The sequence below is a fragment of the Aptenodytes forsteri genome, unplaced genomic scaffold (assembly GCF_000699145.1).
Source record: "Aptenodytes forsteri isolate BGI_AS27 unplaced genomic scaffold, ASM69914v1 Scaffold167, whole genome shotgun sequence".
Taxonomy (NCBI): Eukaryota; Metazoa; Chordata; class Aves; order Sphenisciformes; family Spheniscidae; genus Aptenodytes; species Aptenodytes forsteri.
This window is the reverse complement of record NW_008795926.1, coordinates 1418121-1433747: the sequence shown is the minus strand read 5'-3', so window position 1 is coordinate 1433747 and position 15627 is coordinate 1418121. Positions and strand designations below refer to the sequence as shown.

At 40.4% G+C, this 15627-nt stretch overlaps 1 protein-coding gene across 1 annotated transcript in view; it reads right to left on the bottom strand.

The window, feature by feature from the left end:
• MTAP (methylthioadenosine phosphorylase) overlaps nt 1-15627 on the bottom strand; it is a 154268-nt gene that overhangs the window by 7591 nt on the left and 131050 nt on the right. Inside the window, exons 3-7 of the mRNA XM_009285055.2 lie at nt 14995-15053; nt 12432-12599; nt 5410-5512; nt 1459-1698; nt 803-925 (exon numbers count right to left, since the gene is read on the bottom strand). Coding sequence (XP_009283330.1) covers nt 803-925; nt 1459-1698; nt 5410-5512; nt 12432-12599; nt 14995-15053 — 693 coding nt within the window. The remainder of the gene's footprint in view (nt 1-802; nt 926-1458; nt 1699-5409; nt 5513-12431; nt 12600-14994; nt 15054-15627) is intronic.

Sequence of the window (15627 nt, the reverse complement as noted above, 5' to 3'; positions counted from 1 at the left end):
AAACATTGGACCAGGCTGCCCAGGGAAGTGGTTGAGTCCCCATCCCTGGAGGTGTTTAAAGGACGTGTAGATGAGGCGCTTAGGGACATGGTTTAGTGGGCATGGTGGTGTTGGGTTGACGGTTGGACTCGATGATCTTAGAGGTCTTTTCCAACCTCAATGATTCTATGATTCTATGATTCTATAAAGGCGATGTAAAACATGTAAGTAAACACTTGTCTAAGAAAAATTCTGCCTAAAAATTCCATCACCACTATATTTTGAAATGTTTTTCTTTTCCTTTTTTTTTTTCCATGCACTGTGGATCTGAAACCTGTGGGAGTACACAGTTCTAATAATTTCAAACTGGTTATTACCCGTATCTTGTAACAGACTCCTCTCCTTCGACATGTTAAAAAGAGCACAATGTTTTTGGTTTGGTTCAGTCTCCTCCGCTTGGCTCTCCATTGTTCTAAGATGTAAGCTAAAGCTAAGTAGAGGTACAGGTTTTTCACTTGGATATTCACATAGATCTGTATCTTACCTGTGCTATGAAGGATAACACTTCATCAACCATATACAGATGTCCTTAATTTTTTTACCTTTTGTAACACTTCTTGTAAAACTCAAGCTAGATCTTTGTAATGAAGCTTGTTAGAGTCTTAACAAATTTGTTTGCCCATCTTGAATGGATTTGGTTTGTTGAAGCATCTACTCTAAGAAGTTATGATTTAAGCAGAAACATCTTGGAACATATACCTATATTATGTGTACATATGCATACACTGTCCCCAGTACTCATCAGCCTCATGTGTGTACTTACTTTCAGGGTGTGCAGGGTGTCAGTCCATTCCATGGAACCTATCTGAGGTATAGCAGTAAGGAGTATGCTAGTAGCCTTATTTGCATTCCCTTTCAGCGTCTTTAAAACTTTATCCACTGAAACCTAGAAATACAATAAAACTGAGTGGTGTCTCTCAATTTTGATGGCAAACATTTAAATATCCAAATAAATTAAATTAACTCATACATCTCTAAGTGAAAATGTGAAGCCTTAAAATGCCACAATCCTTTTAGCGAGTAAAAACTGCTTTCCTCTGCGGGTGTATGTCTGATTGTATTTTACAGAAATAGGAGAACTAAAGCAGATACATCATTGTGCACAGAGCTGCAAAAGAAAAAACACCAGGCCAGTTACGGGAAGACAAGCTCATACACAGAGCTCACCAGCTTCATAGACACAGATCCTCTGATTCAGACAAGAGGAGACAAAAGGTTTGCTAGTAGTGAGGCAAGTTTATGAAAATGAATGAAGTGGCAACAATTTATTCTGTTCTTAATTTCACAATCGTTCATCCAGAATAACTCAGTGATACTGATGTAAGAACAGATTTAGTTCAGTATGTGACCTCTTATCAAAACCTACAGGTTCTCATCCAGATCCCCCAGGACAACACCCAGAGAAAAAGTTTCACTCACTGCTTCTTCATGTTCCTTCCAGCAGTCGTAATCTGTTGCCATGGCAATACTAGCATAACTCATTCCAGCTTCTTTTGCAAGAATAACTTCAGGCACTGTGGTCATGTTGATAACATCAGCTCCCCAGCTGCGAAACATCAAGCTTTCTGCTCGAGAACTGAAACGTGGGCCTTCAATTGTGATCATCGTCCCCTTGGAATGACACTGGAGCCCAAGCTTCTTGGCAGTCTCAATAAGAACCTGTAAAACATGCCAATATTGGGGAAAGGAAATAATTCTCCTGGTGCAGTGCTTTTGCATCCCATCAAAAAACGTACATACAAAAGAAATTAGCTTTATACAAAGCAGTCAAGCTTCATATGGCTACAGCTGTCCAAAACCAGTTGCCTCATCCAGCAAGAGAAATTAACGGCCCTACTAACAGGAATGATCTTGAACTCATCTGATTTTGTCAGTGTCAGTTGGATTACTGTTTTCAATGCAGACCAAGAAGATTGGAAAACAGAAATTTTTTGCATGATATTTAGGCTGTGCTTACATCGAGAACAGAATGGTGAAAACACTCCACTGAGCACTACATTACCACATGGTGGAGTTGAGCTGGTGAGAACAATAGTAGGAAATTTACTTTTTGAAAGTAAAACTCTACAAGCATATACTTCAAAGAGTACCCTGGGAATCTGTAGAGAAAAAATTACCACATTTTCCCATGCCAGTGACTGAGCTGTACACTTTACATATATCATGTACTTCACATTAGCCTTTACAGTTCAAACTAGGACCTGATATGGCAGAACCTGATACGGCAGAACTAGGATATGGCAGAATCATCATGACTTTCTCTCTTGGTAAATGGCCCGGGCAACACCAGTTGATACAGCAGGAATAAGAGTGTACCAGCATGTGTAAATGGGACCAGGACACCTATAACAGTCCTGAATAGGAAGGGGAAAGTAACTATAATGACATCTGTTTAAAATGACCATCAATGGAAAAGAAAAGTTTGAAAAGAAGTATAAAAGCAGCACGAAAAATTCTGACAGGACAGGAGAGACCTTCATAACACAGCAGCAGTGAAAATATAGTCTGACACCACTAGAAGCTGCCTTGTCAGCATCATGGCCTTCACACAGGCAAGGGGGAGCAGCCTCCCTGCAAAATGCTGTGAGAAGCTTGCACTCCAGCTGGTTGGTCAAGCCGCCATACATGGGTGCAACAAGCAGCAATACCTCGAGTGTGCTATGTGACCTTGTGGGGTGCCTCCTCGCCGGCATGTGGATCAGTGGATTGTGTGGAGCAGCACAAGTACAGATAAAGCTGGAATACCCACATCTCCCACTGCAGATGCGTGTGAACAGGTAAACCTGCACTCCCAGAAGAGGGTGGGTGTGCACGTAACCCACATGTGCTGGGGAAGGGTATTTGTGCATGCAACTGTGTGAATATGCATGTAGAGGTAAAGCAGAGCTTCTGGGGATTAGCCACAGGACACTTAGAAATTTGTAGGTGTTTAACATGCTGTAAGTTAATCTAATATTAATCACACCTAATAATGTGGTTTATTGCTGATATTAATTCTGAATACACGATTCACTGATTGCCAGTTAATTACATGTTGTTAATAGATCAATAGACAACTTCGACTGTGATTTGACTTAAACCACAGTTGAGCAGTATTTCCCTGAAAATCTTTACAAATTTCCAACTTTACTCCCTATAAGATGTTGCAGTTTCTGAAAGCGGTAATAACCAAGGCACCCTACATTATTCAAAAGTTTGCAGTCAGAGAAAAGATAAACTCCTTTCAGATTCTCATTTAATTTACAGTGCATAAACCAAATAAAACCGTATTTTCACATATTTGCACAAATGCAATTTAATATAGTTTTCAGATGTTTTAATGTAAAATTCCTTAATTAATCTATTACATTAACAGTTTTGGCTTTATTATTATTGCATTTATTGATGAAATTCCCCTGGATTAGGATAAACTGGACTGAAATGATCCCAACAATTTTCAGGGATAGTTCCAGGAAAAAAGTTTAAGTCACTTTTATCTGGTATTTTCAAATGAAGTGAAAGTATCCATTTTCAGCCTCGCTAAGAGCTCAAAACCACATGTTCTTTAAAACATCTGTTAGGCTGATTAGAATGCATAGGCTAATGAGATAATGATCACATGTGAGACTGGGAAGTACCTAAATGTTTTTTCTCTGTTTGAAAAGGAGCATTTCTCTGTTGGCTTTTCAAAAAATGTAATACCCAAAGAACATTGTCTCTAGCTACTTAACAATCGAATGAAAACTAGCCTTGGCATATGTTTCCTGCAACCTCAGGAAATGGCTTATGCATATCTACTTACCTTTTTTAAAACATGAGAAAGAGACACAGCATGAAGTACTGCCAATCACTTCAGTAATAACACTGTTTTTAATCTATTTCAAAAAGCGTGCAGTTAGTTCTCAATAAACTCCTTTTATCTGTTGTAACAGGACATCATGCTCAAAGTCAGTAAGCAGCTATATGCCAACTAATCTTTGGTAAGAGCATGTGGCTAGCTCTTGTAGCGTGAAAAATGCAAATTATTTTGCATAATTTGCTGCTCAGTGGAAGAATGGCAAAAGCATGCACATGTGTAATACGTAGTGGTTTGTTTCCTCATGAGATTTAAAATGTCTTTACTTCATTGCAAAACACCTTGATTCCCAGTGCATTGAAGCATTGTTCTACCAACAGTGCTGTGGACCTGCTGGTGGATATCTCGAAACCACACTATGTCTGGCCAATTAACAAAAATAGGCTGTAATGACACTGAAGTGAATTGGTGACAAGAGCAGAATAGCTCAGTACTACAAATATTTGTACATGCTCTCGGTACAGATTGGGCCACCTGCTTCACAATTCAGCTTTGTCCTGCTCAGTGTAGTAACTGACTGCACAGAGAGCAAGTCTCTTAGATGGATATGACTGATTCTGTAAGCATTCCTGTGCCCCTGGAGAATGTACCTCCTTGCAGCTTCTGATCAGAGCATTCCACAACAGCTCAAAATGCACAGTTCAATCTTCACCTTCTCTTTTCCTCAGGTCTAAGAATATGCTAAAGTGGCATATTTAATCACAGATACGCTCCTCCCAGAAGCTTATAAAGGTGTTGAAAAACAGCAGTGTTTCACACTGCCTAGTCAAAGTGTTTTTGAAGCCTGAAAATCTTGAAGTGACAAAACTAAGAGCAACAGTTAAGAATAAAAGGCTACTGTAATTTGGCTTGTTTCTATGTTTAACATCCTTTACACTAAGCCTTGACTCTCCACCACCACCCACTGCTACAATGCACAAAAGCACAAATGCAATGTTGTAATTTCTGTGAAGCTAAAGTACTATTTATTTGATTCTTTGTATTAAGCATGTAGAGTGCCTCTACCATAGGTGCAGTTTTATTCAGAACAAAAAGGAACTAATTCCTAAATCTGTCTTCCTGCTTTGTCCACTTTGTTGCTCTCTTGGCTTGTTACCTGATAAATAAAGATCTTTTTTCCTGTTATTAAGACCCCGAGGAAATCTAGGTTGCCAACTGACATCTTCGGCATACCTCCCTTAGGAAGACAACTCCTAAAGACGCGAGATCTTTTACTTCCCATGCCTTCCAAATGTTCCATTTTTCCATAATACCATGACATATCTGAGAAACAGGAATAAAGAGGTGCAGATTGCCTCTGTATTCTAAGAATGCGTAATTCATAGAATCATAGAATACCAGATTGGAAGGGACTTCAAGGATCATCTGGTCCAACCTTTCCTGGCAAAAGCACGGTCATAGAATCTAGACAAGATGGCCCAGCACCCTGTCCAGCTGAATCTTAAAAGTGTCCAATGTTGGGGAATTAGACTACTATATCATGAATAAGTGCCATAAAAATAACATTTCTAAATATTATTACAAAATTCACTAACCTCTCTGGTTTTGGTGCAGAACGGCTCTGCCATTGGAATATGACATACTCCTGAAAGAGTGGAATGCTGCCCATCGTATAAAGTACAATGTCTTTTAGTTGTCCTAGAAAAGCAGAAAACACGCTCAGAGAGAACAGGGAGAAAACAGAAAACAGAAGAGAAAGCAAGAAATTCCCGGGAGGGAACAAAAATATCAGTGTGGTATTAATGACCACTTGTAATCCTGTTTTGCCTCTGTACAAACCTTTCAGAATTGAGCTCAAGAGTATAAAACCGTTACTCCAGTAGTGCATTGGCAATTAATTACAGAAAATCTATTGTTAACAAGATACTGAAATGCTGATTTGTTCCTAAATGACACAAACAGCCACATTATGCTGCAATTCTACCCAAAAGAAATCAGCTGAATTTAATAGTCAGGCAAGTAATCTCTGAAAAAAAGAGCACAGTAAGCTTTCAGGAAGGGATCAAGCCTGAATTACCACAAAGCCAGTCAAAACAGAGGTTGTTCATATCATTGCATTCCTACATTGAAAGGATGGGAATTTATAGGAACAGCTTCCTAAACCAGAGAGGTGTGAGTTCAACCAGAAAAACCCGGGAACAGGATGTCTTCATATTATCAGAAAGATTACACACATGCATTGGCAGCTTGCAAGTAGAAGAATCCTTTTTCTCCCTTCTTTCAAATGAGAAACTGTTTCCTTGCATGGAAATGGTCAAACATGCTGCAGAAATTACCATCCAGCATTCCATTTTGACAACTAGTGGAACTGTTACTCGCTATCACTTTACCTTCAAATGCACTGCCTCAAGCTAATTCAGCCAATTGGATGGCGAAAACCCTCTGGAACAAAATTATTTGAGACATTCCCTTCTTCCTGTCACCTATTTTACTTTATAGGAGAAAAGTAAGGCAACAGCCAAATTCAATCCACAGTTAAAATACAAAATTTCTGCTGGTAATACTGCTCACAACAGTTCCCCACCCAAGTCGCCAGCAAATATTTAAAAGACAGTTTTAAATACAAGATACATGTTAGAGTAGATTTGAAAAAAGAGTAACTGATAGGGTTTCCTTAAGGATAAGATTACAAAATAGGAAAAGAGATCAGCAAATTAAAAACATTTGCAAAATGAGATACAGCTGTTAAAATCGGTTGAAATGCTAATATTAATTTTTCCTTTATGGGATATTGAAGAGTTGCAAATAGCACGTATCTGATTTTACACACTTTTTTTCAGTGTCTGCTAATGAATTATTTAGAATTGGAGGAAATGGGAAAAGTCATAATCCATTTCCTGCATTATAGTATTTCAGATGTTGTTAGTCAGGCCCTTTCACTCAGAAAAGCCCTGAGGAAAGATCACATATGTATAAATATTAATCTCTGACTTTCAGATACCCTGTGTTCTTTGGAGAGAACAGCCACATCACTACATGGTCTAATAAAGAAATCCCGCTATGTTTAGCACCATACATACAAACTGCATGGGAATAAGTAATAACGGTAAGACCTATGACTGCTCTGAGCAATGGACCATGTGTTTGCACTCAGAGTGCAACAATTTCTCTTCTGCATGGAAGGCTGCAACTCTGCAAAGGCCACGGCTATTTGATATGGGGCCAGCTGATGTGTCTGTACGATGCTAGGTTTAGGGTGAGAACAAAGGCAGATTTGAACCAATCTCTGATTCTTGCTATCTATGAAGTAATGGCTGGCACAGAGGAATGCCTTTTAGCCTCTCCTCCTTTCTGTAGCCCTGCTACGCAAGTCAGGAGTTGGCCATCCTGATCTGTCCCACTCACCTGCCTGCAAGGTACAGGGCAGCAGCACATAGTTTTCACTGCTGCAATACTGTTCCTCTGTATCCCTTGCAGAGAGAATGAAGGTTACAGAATCACAGATGCTTTCCTTGCCTTACCCTCACAAAGACCAAGAGCCAGAGAGCAAACAACAGTATCTGCCTAAGACTCCTGTCATTACAAGAGTTTCAAGACCTTCCCCACCTACCCTGAGTGACTCCTTATGGAGCCAGCAGAAAACAAGAAATAAGGAACTCAACAGCCACCCTTCAAACACAATCTGCTCCTCAGATCTCACAGTTTTAAATGTGGAAAAGTCTGCATGCCCTCCATCAGAAGGAGAGCCTGCTTAACAACAGAGCACGACTGAATGTTACACAATTGCCTGATTGTTTACATTAAAACAGGAAGAAGTCACCAAGTGCCTGCCTAGAAACTAGCCACGCTATTTGTAGTAGAAGCGCACAATCCAGATGGATCAAGGATAGCATAAAGGGAAAGTACACAAATGCCCCCAGTGGGGGAGATCAGAAGCAGCACCTGAAAGCATTGGACTGATAACTACAAGCAAGCAGCTAAGAACCGGGGCTGCATAGCTCCTGCTGGCCATCTGACCTCTGTAGGGCTCTACGGAGAACCCCCACCAGACCCTCATGCTGCCTCTGTGCCAGACAGTGGATGGCAGTACAGGAGAAAAGGGAATTCCTTCCCTGGGAAAGGGACATGTATGTTTTTATGCATAGCCACTTGCGTATCAAGCAAGGAGACAGCGGTACTCATAGCGCAAGCAAACCCTTGCACTGTTGCATAGTTTTGCTGTGCCTGCCTTGCCCTTACTGCTTTTTCAAATTCAAAGCTGCGTGTACTGCAGTTTTGAAGGTGTGCCCAGAGTTTGTATTCCCCACCCTGCAGCAACACCACACTTTTCATCAGACAGGAAGGTGGCTTTTGCTCCTTCATTTTGATTTTATCACAGTAACACAAGATTTTCTGGCAATGCTGACTATGACTGATGCTAGGAAGCAAAATCCAACTCAAATAAGTGAAAAAAAATCATTTCCACCTGTGACAAACAGTCCTCTACCACTTGCATCATCACCTTCCCCTTTCTTCCGGTAGTGTTGAATTATCAACAAGCTATTAGTAATTAAAGAACAAAATGAAAATTCACACTGGCATCTGCTGTATAAAAAGCAGTCTCAGCATGCTCTGCCTCTTCAGGGACACTGGAAGAAAATTCTCCCATGGAAAATTTTATGGAATGTAACAATACTGTAATAATTGTAGTGGTGTATGTGACACAAAGAATTCAAACAATAAAGTTGGCAGCTGTTACAGGATTTCTTTTATGAAGCTATTTTCTGCATCTTCCCAACTGAGCTGAGTCATCTAAGTAAGTAGTTACCTTCTTACTCTTCTTTTCCTAGCAAACCAAAGAGAAAATATTAGAAAGCCCCTAATCCGTCTGATCCAGCCAGGTAACAGCACTGTAATAAACTAACAGGAGCCAAAGGCATAAAAAAATTTTTCCAGAATTTTTTTTAGTCACTTGTTTCAAAGAAGAGAACAACTGTTGTAGCCCATCATAGTACCTGTGGTTACTTTTGGATTTGGAATTAAGGAGAACACCATGTAAATATTTTGGTACTTATTTAACAAAATCTAACTTTTATTGTTTAAACACACACAGTCATAGGTAAGCATGAAGAAAGCAGAGACTCTATATACAAAATCAAACACTTGCTAGGAGTGCTAATGATCTGCAGAATTAAGCCCTCAAAAGTTTGGAAATGCTACATAGTTCTAATAACACCTATTCAGTGTTCCCCACTGTAAGTCAAACCCGTGCCCTAAACTAGGCAGAAGTCCTACACAACTCCATACATTGAGATCCTGTCATTAATGCCACAGTGTGAATGCCCAAGGGGAGCAAATTACAATTGCTGCCTACAGCTTTCTGCTCGGTTCTAGCTTTTCTCCCATACCCATTCACTATTCCTTCTTCTTGCTTCACACCTGAAAGGAGAATCATGATGTGCTCCCTATTGAGAACTAGAGCCCGGATACCAAAAGGTACCTGGACACCTAGAAGGCACTGATTTTAATGGCAGCTTGAGTAAATCCTTCCCATCTAGATCCAAGCTTCTTTCCTGTGTAGTGCCTGGCATGGGTTAATCACTACATAGAAGCCAGGGTACCTTTCAACAAAAATAACCAACTGTTTTTGCAGCTTTAACCAGTACCTTCTTTCCAAGACTGCTGACATTGTTTGCAGGACCCTGATCTTTCATTAGAATGTATTTCAGAAAAATTGCATCTTTTCAGACTTTGGTGGACAATTAATCTCTTTTGTCCCATGAAAGTATCTTCCTGTCAGCAGCATTGTTTTCGTTATGATTTATGATATATAATGCAATCACTCTTACAGATGATACACCCCTGCGAAAGGCAAAAATGCAGCCCCTACCTCCAAAGAACCAGCTGTCTAACACCCACTGGCAAAGACCATCAGGGAAAAAGACTTATCACAGAAATCAAATTGTCAAATGAAACAGACTATTATGACTTGTCAGTTTTCTGAATTAAATGGCAAGATAGTAATGATTTTAAAATTCATATTACATATTGCTTTCCACCCTGAAACATTCTCACGTGCTTTTCTGAGAAGCTTCTTGGTTTCCTGAAGCCATGAAACAAGTCCCCACAAGTTCCCATTCTTCTACATCGAAATGAAAACTAACTTGCCCAAATGAAACACTGCTCATATCTGGGCTATGCCATTACTACTGGTGACCATCTGAATAAACTCTAAATGAAGATGCAGATCAGAGAATCACAGAATGGTTGAGCTTAGAAGGGACCTCTGGAGGTCATCTGGTCCAAGCCCCTGCTCAAGCAGGGCCACCTAGAACTGGTTGCCCGGGACCACGTCCAGGCGGCTTTTGAATATCTCCAAGCAGGAAGACTCCACCACTTCTCAGGGCACCCTGTGCCAGTGTTTGGTCACCCTCACAGTGAAAAAGTGTTCCCTAATGTTCAGAGGGAACCTCCTGCGTTTCAGTTTGTACCCATTGCCTCTGATCCTGTCACTGGGCACCACTGGAAAGAGCCTGGCTCCATCCTCCTTGCACCCTCCCTTCAGGTATTCATATACATTGATGAGACCCCCCTTGAGTCTTCTCTTCTCCAAGTGAAACAGTCCTAGATCTCTCAGCCTTTCCTCATAGCAGAAATGCTCCAGTCCCTTCAGCATCTTCGTGGCCCCTGGCTGGACTCTCTTCAGTATGTCCATGTCCCTCTTTGCATTGGGGAGCCCAGCACTGGACACAGTATTCCAGGTGTGGCCTCACCAGTGCTGAGTAGAGGGGAAGAAGGATGACCTCCCTCGACCTCCTGGCAACATCCCTACTAATACAGCCCAAGATACTATTTGCCTTCTTTGCTGCAATGTAAATCATCCCTGTCCTTTCACTCATCTTCACATCAGATACATATACTGATTTCTTCTATAACCTATTTTTTTCCTTCTTCTTGAAAGGGACATGTTCTTAAAACCCAAACCTAACCAAGTTGATTATTTCCTTTCCAGCTCAGAAGTTATGATGCAGACTGGCAAGTGCTGGGAAATTTAAAGCTGTGGGAGGAGATTAGCTAGCTTCAAAATTAATTGTTAATTTTGATAATGACATTTTAGATGAAGGATGGTCTCAGATTTCATATCTGGGTTCATTTCCTGGCTCTGTTAATGTCTTTCTGCCTGACCTCTGCAAGAGTTAGTTTCTCCATACTTCCACCCCTCACCCATAGCAGATAATAACTCTGCAATTATTCCAGCTGTTTCTTGTTTAAAACTGCAGGCTCTCTGGGCCAGAGGCTACTTCTTACCATGCATGCAATTCACAGCTTAGCACGGTTAGGCTCCCCTCACCTACCTAGGAGTCTGCTAGATGATAATGCTGTCAAAATAACTGGTGCTTTACTCGCAGTCATCCAAACCATGTACCCAAGTATGTTTAATATCTTTCCTACATAAATCAGTATCAATACTAAAATTACTCATTTCCAAGTACTCTTGGCAGAATAAGGATGATTATGATTTAATCTGTATAAACAAAGTGATCAGCCTAAATACTTTTAGACTTGAAAAAAATTTAAAAAAAAAGACCACTGTCAGCAATACAGCTGCTTTCCACCCATAAATCAACTCTAGTATAACAGGAAGCAGTTTATATGGGGCTTGCTCCTGCAGGGTACTTAGTAATTTAGATATACCGTACTTAAAACGTACTCTCTTACAAGAAAAAGCATTTCGGTTACACACACAAAAAAATGTCAGTAAGTCAAAACTTGAATAGCACTGCACTGCAGAGAACAAACCGAGGTATACATGATCAGTTGGAAATGAAATATTGCCAGCAGCCTCACAAAAGCACAAAGAAGCTGCATAAACCATTCCAAACACTTAAAATTGGGTGGAAAACCAATAAGACTTCCAGATACAGTACACCTATAAGTGTAGGTGTACCTATTACAACGTGCAACGATATTTTTGAAATATTTGGTGTAGTTGGTGATCTTTAAATGTAGCTTCCCCCTCACCCCCATTTGCTTGAATTTTTCTAAGCATCAGATAATCAAGGAGGGGAGGACTGACTGGAGTACACAGACTTTGGAATAATTTTACTTCCTTATGATTCTTAGCAAATCAAAAATGTTAGCATCTCTCCTTGTTTTAAAACAACCTCCTCTATTTTCCTACTGTGTTGCATTTGATCTCTCTTCTGTAGAGCCTCATTATTACTGCATATATATTCCTACCTGGCTCCTTCTATGCTTTCTTTCACCTCTCCATCTCATTTCAGATTCTTCTTAAAACTTAGAACAACCTGTGCTCTTATCCATGTTCCTTCCCCACATCTCAGAACAGGAGATCTCTTCTCTTCAGAAGACTCTTCCCAAGGAGCTATACTTCAGTTCATTTGAGGCCATTCTTCAAAGCCTGGTATTTCTTCTGTGTCTGTTAGAGCTGAACTTCTTGTAATTTCATCCCTGTTTCCTATCACGACTTCTTGTATGAATCTCACTTTTTGCTGTAAGAACTGAGGCTACCACCTCATTCCACAAAAACTGAATTTAACATTAACATGTTATTACATGGTTTAACCCCACTTGACCGCTTCTTTCTCCCCCCAAAACTAAGAACACAATTACTCACCTGTCAATGAACTGGTCAATTATGACAAGATCACCAGGTTGTATTTCTTCTCGTAATGAACCACAGGCAGTAGTCACTAATACATGCGAACAATTTTCTTCTTTTAATGCCCAGATATTGGCACGGTAATTGACATTCGATGGCATAATTGTATGATGCCTTCCATGTCTGCAAAGATACATGTTGCAAGAGAGTAAAATAAATCAGACTGAAATTTCCTTCCTTCTCCCAGATAAAGAGAATTCCAGGAAATGTAATTTCGCTAACAACATTGGAAGTGGAACTGATCATTTCAGCTACTTCCAGTGTAGCTTGTTTGCCTAACTGTATTAAGGTTCTCTCAGTATTTGATTTAACAAGTAGTGGTGTAGTTTTCTTTTCAAATGCAAAATTTTTAAGTTCAAGACTGTAATGAAAAGAATCTTGAAAATACAATCCAAATATACTTTAGCAGCTTCAAGAGTACAAAAAGCATTTTTCTCTGAATTTTGTAAGTCAGTTCCATAGATTCTGAAAACCCAGGTGTAGCAAATTAAATCTTCCATACACTACAACAATTTATATACAGATTTATATACACCTCTACAAATTTTCTGCTCAGAAGTGCTGTTTGTATTCTCCCACCTAGAAAAGAGCAGCACATCACAGGAAATTAAAAACAGAAAGAACACACAGTTTTAATCTGTCACCTTCCCAAAGAAAACAGTAGAATCATCACATTTTTCTCTTTGCTTTTAAAATGATCTGACAGCTTTCATAAATTAGAATAATGACTTCACACTGTTGCAGTATGTTTTTTCACCAAGACAGGAAATACTTAGTCTTATAAGCACGAGCTTTCGTGTTATGTCTGTCATTGCTACAGAGATGCATCACTCACATAATGATTAAATGCATTTGAAAATTATTTTCAACCATGTAAGAGGAAAGGAGGAACTTAATTTCCCAATTGATTCTTTCACAGAGACCAAAAGGTCTTAAGAACTCAATCAACTGGGAACTGGGAGTTGCACACAACATGACCAAGCACTGTCAGGAAGGATTCCCATGTTGTCATTAGCATTTATGATAAGCTACTAGGCATGTAGGTTTATTGTTTAATGTTGCAGTTGTTGTCATAATCTTCTTCTAGAATATACATGCCCTCTTTTTTTTAATCTGGCAATCATGAGCAAGTCTGTTTATTTTTCCCAAAACACAAAGTGAAGTTGCAGGCACATTAGCCCCAAAAGTAAACTCACGGGGGTCATATGTAAATGGTCATAAATCCCAGTGAGGATGTAAACCACAGCCGAGTTGTTCAGCCATCTGTAGCCCAAGGCCTACTTTGATACAGCGCAGCTATGGGACCTTGGATTAGCATTTCTTTTGAGAAAATGAGAATAATGTTGTCCAGGTGTAACAAAATACATGAACAAAGTCCATGCAAGATAAGAAAAGTAAAACCACAGACAGAAGTGTAGTTTCAGAGATGGTAACAGTCAGCAGCTTAACGGAAAAATACTGGCATGAAAAGAATTGGGGCCCTGAGTGCACCACTGAGTCGTAATTGCCCTGGCCAGCCTCACCCTGGGCCTCCACCCAAACACCCGGTGCTGTGAGCCTAGATGCTCCCGCCTCCAAGCTCAGGCCCCAGCCTTCACTCCTGGCCTGAGCTATGTCACAGGTGTGCCTGTCCCCAGCCCTGTCTCCTGGATGGCCTTCAGACCTATGCTGTAGTTTGTCTCCAGACCTGTTTTCTGGATGGACTTTGGACACACGCTGCAGCCTTGTCTCCAACCCTGTGCCTGGCCCCATCTCCTACTGCTCCTGCCTGGACTCCCTGGATGGATACTGGACTTGATTCATCACCTTGACTTCTCTGGGACTGCTGATGGACCCTGTTATCAGCACCTGGCTCTGCCCATGTCGTTCAGATGCTGAGAAGTGTTAGTATTCTCATGTTTAATCTAGTAGCACATTGGTCCTAGATATCCACTGTTACATCAGTGTGACGTTTCCATGCACTCATCGGTAGAGCCTGCTTCCAGAGTCTCTTCTGAGTATGGTAAGAGATGTCTGAATAAAAATGACCCAGGGAGGAAGAACTACATGGGATGCAGCCTCCTAAGCAATAAAGATAACAGCCAGAGGACTCAATAATCAAAGCGAATGATTTGGAAGAGTCTGCAGTGGTACCAGAGATACAGTTCAACTGGAAACAGGCAATTTCCCAGTTGCACAAAGGAAATCTGCAAACACAGGGAGCAGACAGATTACTGAGGCTATCAGGCACCACCTACCTACCACCAGAGCAGGCAACCTTGCAGGTTGCCGTTCTTACTAGGGCAGCACCCCCCACTGGATTTCTCTTTCCTAACCTATACAGTATTTTTAATACTCTCAGTCCCTGCAGCATCATATTCATTCAGGTAAAAAACCAGACTTCTGCTGAACTTTGCTAGCAACCACACAGAGCAAGATGAAGTCAGAGTAAAAATTCAGTTCACCTAATGTAAAAAGAAAAAACTTTTGAGAAAACTTTAAAGCACATAATATAAAACCCCTTAAAATGCTCATTTACCTTGCCAACAGCACGCAGTCCACATTTTTTATCTTTCCCAATATCAAAGCATCTGATGGCTGCAAAACAAGCAAGTAAGAATGCGTTACAGCCTGACAATCACATTGGAAACCTTAACCACTACTTAAAAATAAGCAGGATAGTTATGAAAGGAAATACTGGTTACCACTGTAGTCTCACATTTTCTTCAGCTCAGAATAAGCCTGTAATTTGATATGGCAGATTAGTAAAACAGCCTGGAACAGGAAGATCAAACGTGACACCAGAAGGATTATGACAATTTTTCTGTGTTCATACTAACATTAATATTGCAACTCCTTACTTTAGAGTTTGAAACAGTAATAATTTAAAATACTTTGAAACAGTATTTCAAACAGTGCTACACAAACATGACAAAAGCAGCATGTACATGTTGCCTTTAAATTGGTTAGCGTATCTCACTCTCTCCTGTAAACTTTGGTTGCTTTTTGCTAAACAGGTGCCATTCCCTACTAAAAGCCCCTGCCAACAGAAATCACATTTAATCTGTCCCTTTCCATAACACTCCCCATTCTCTTCTCTGCCCCCGTTCTACCATGGCCCCCTACCTCACACTCATGTTCTAGACTCCTCCAACCCACCCTTCACGCCCCG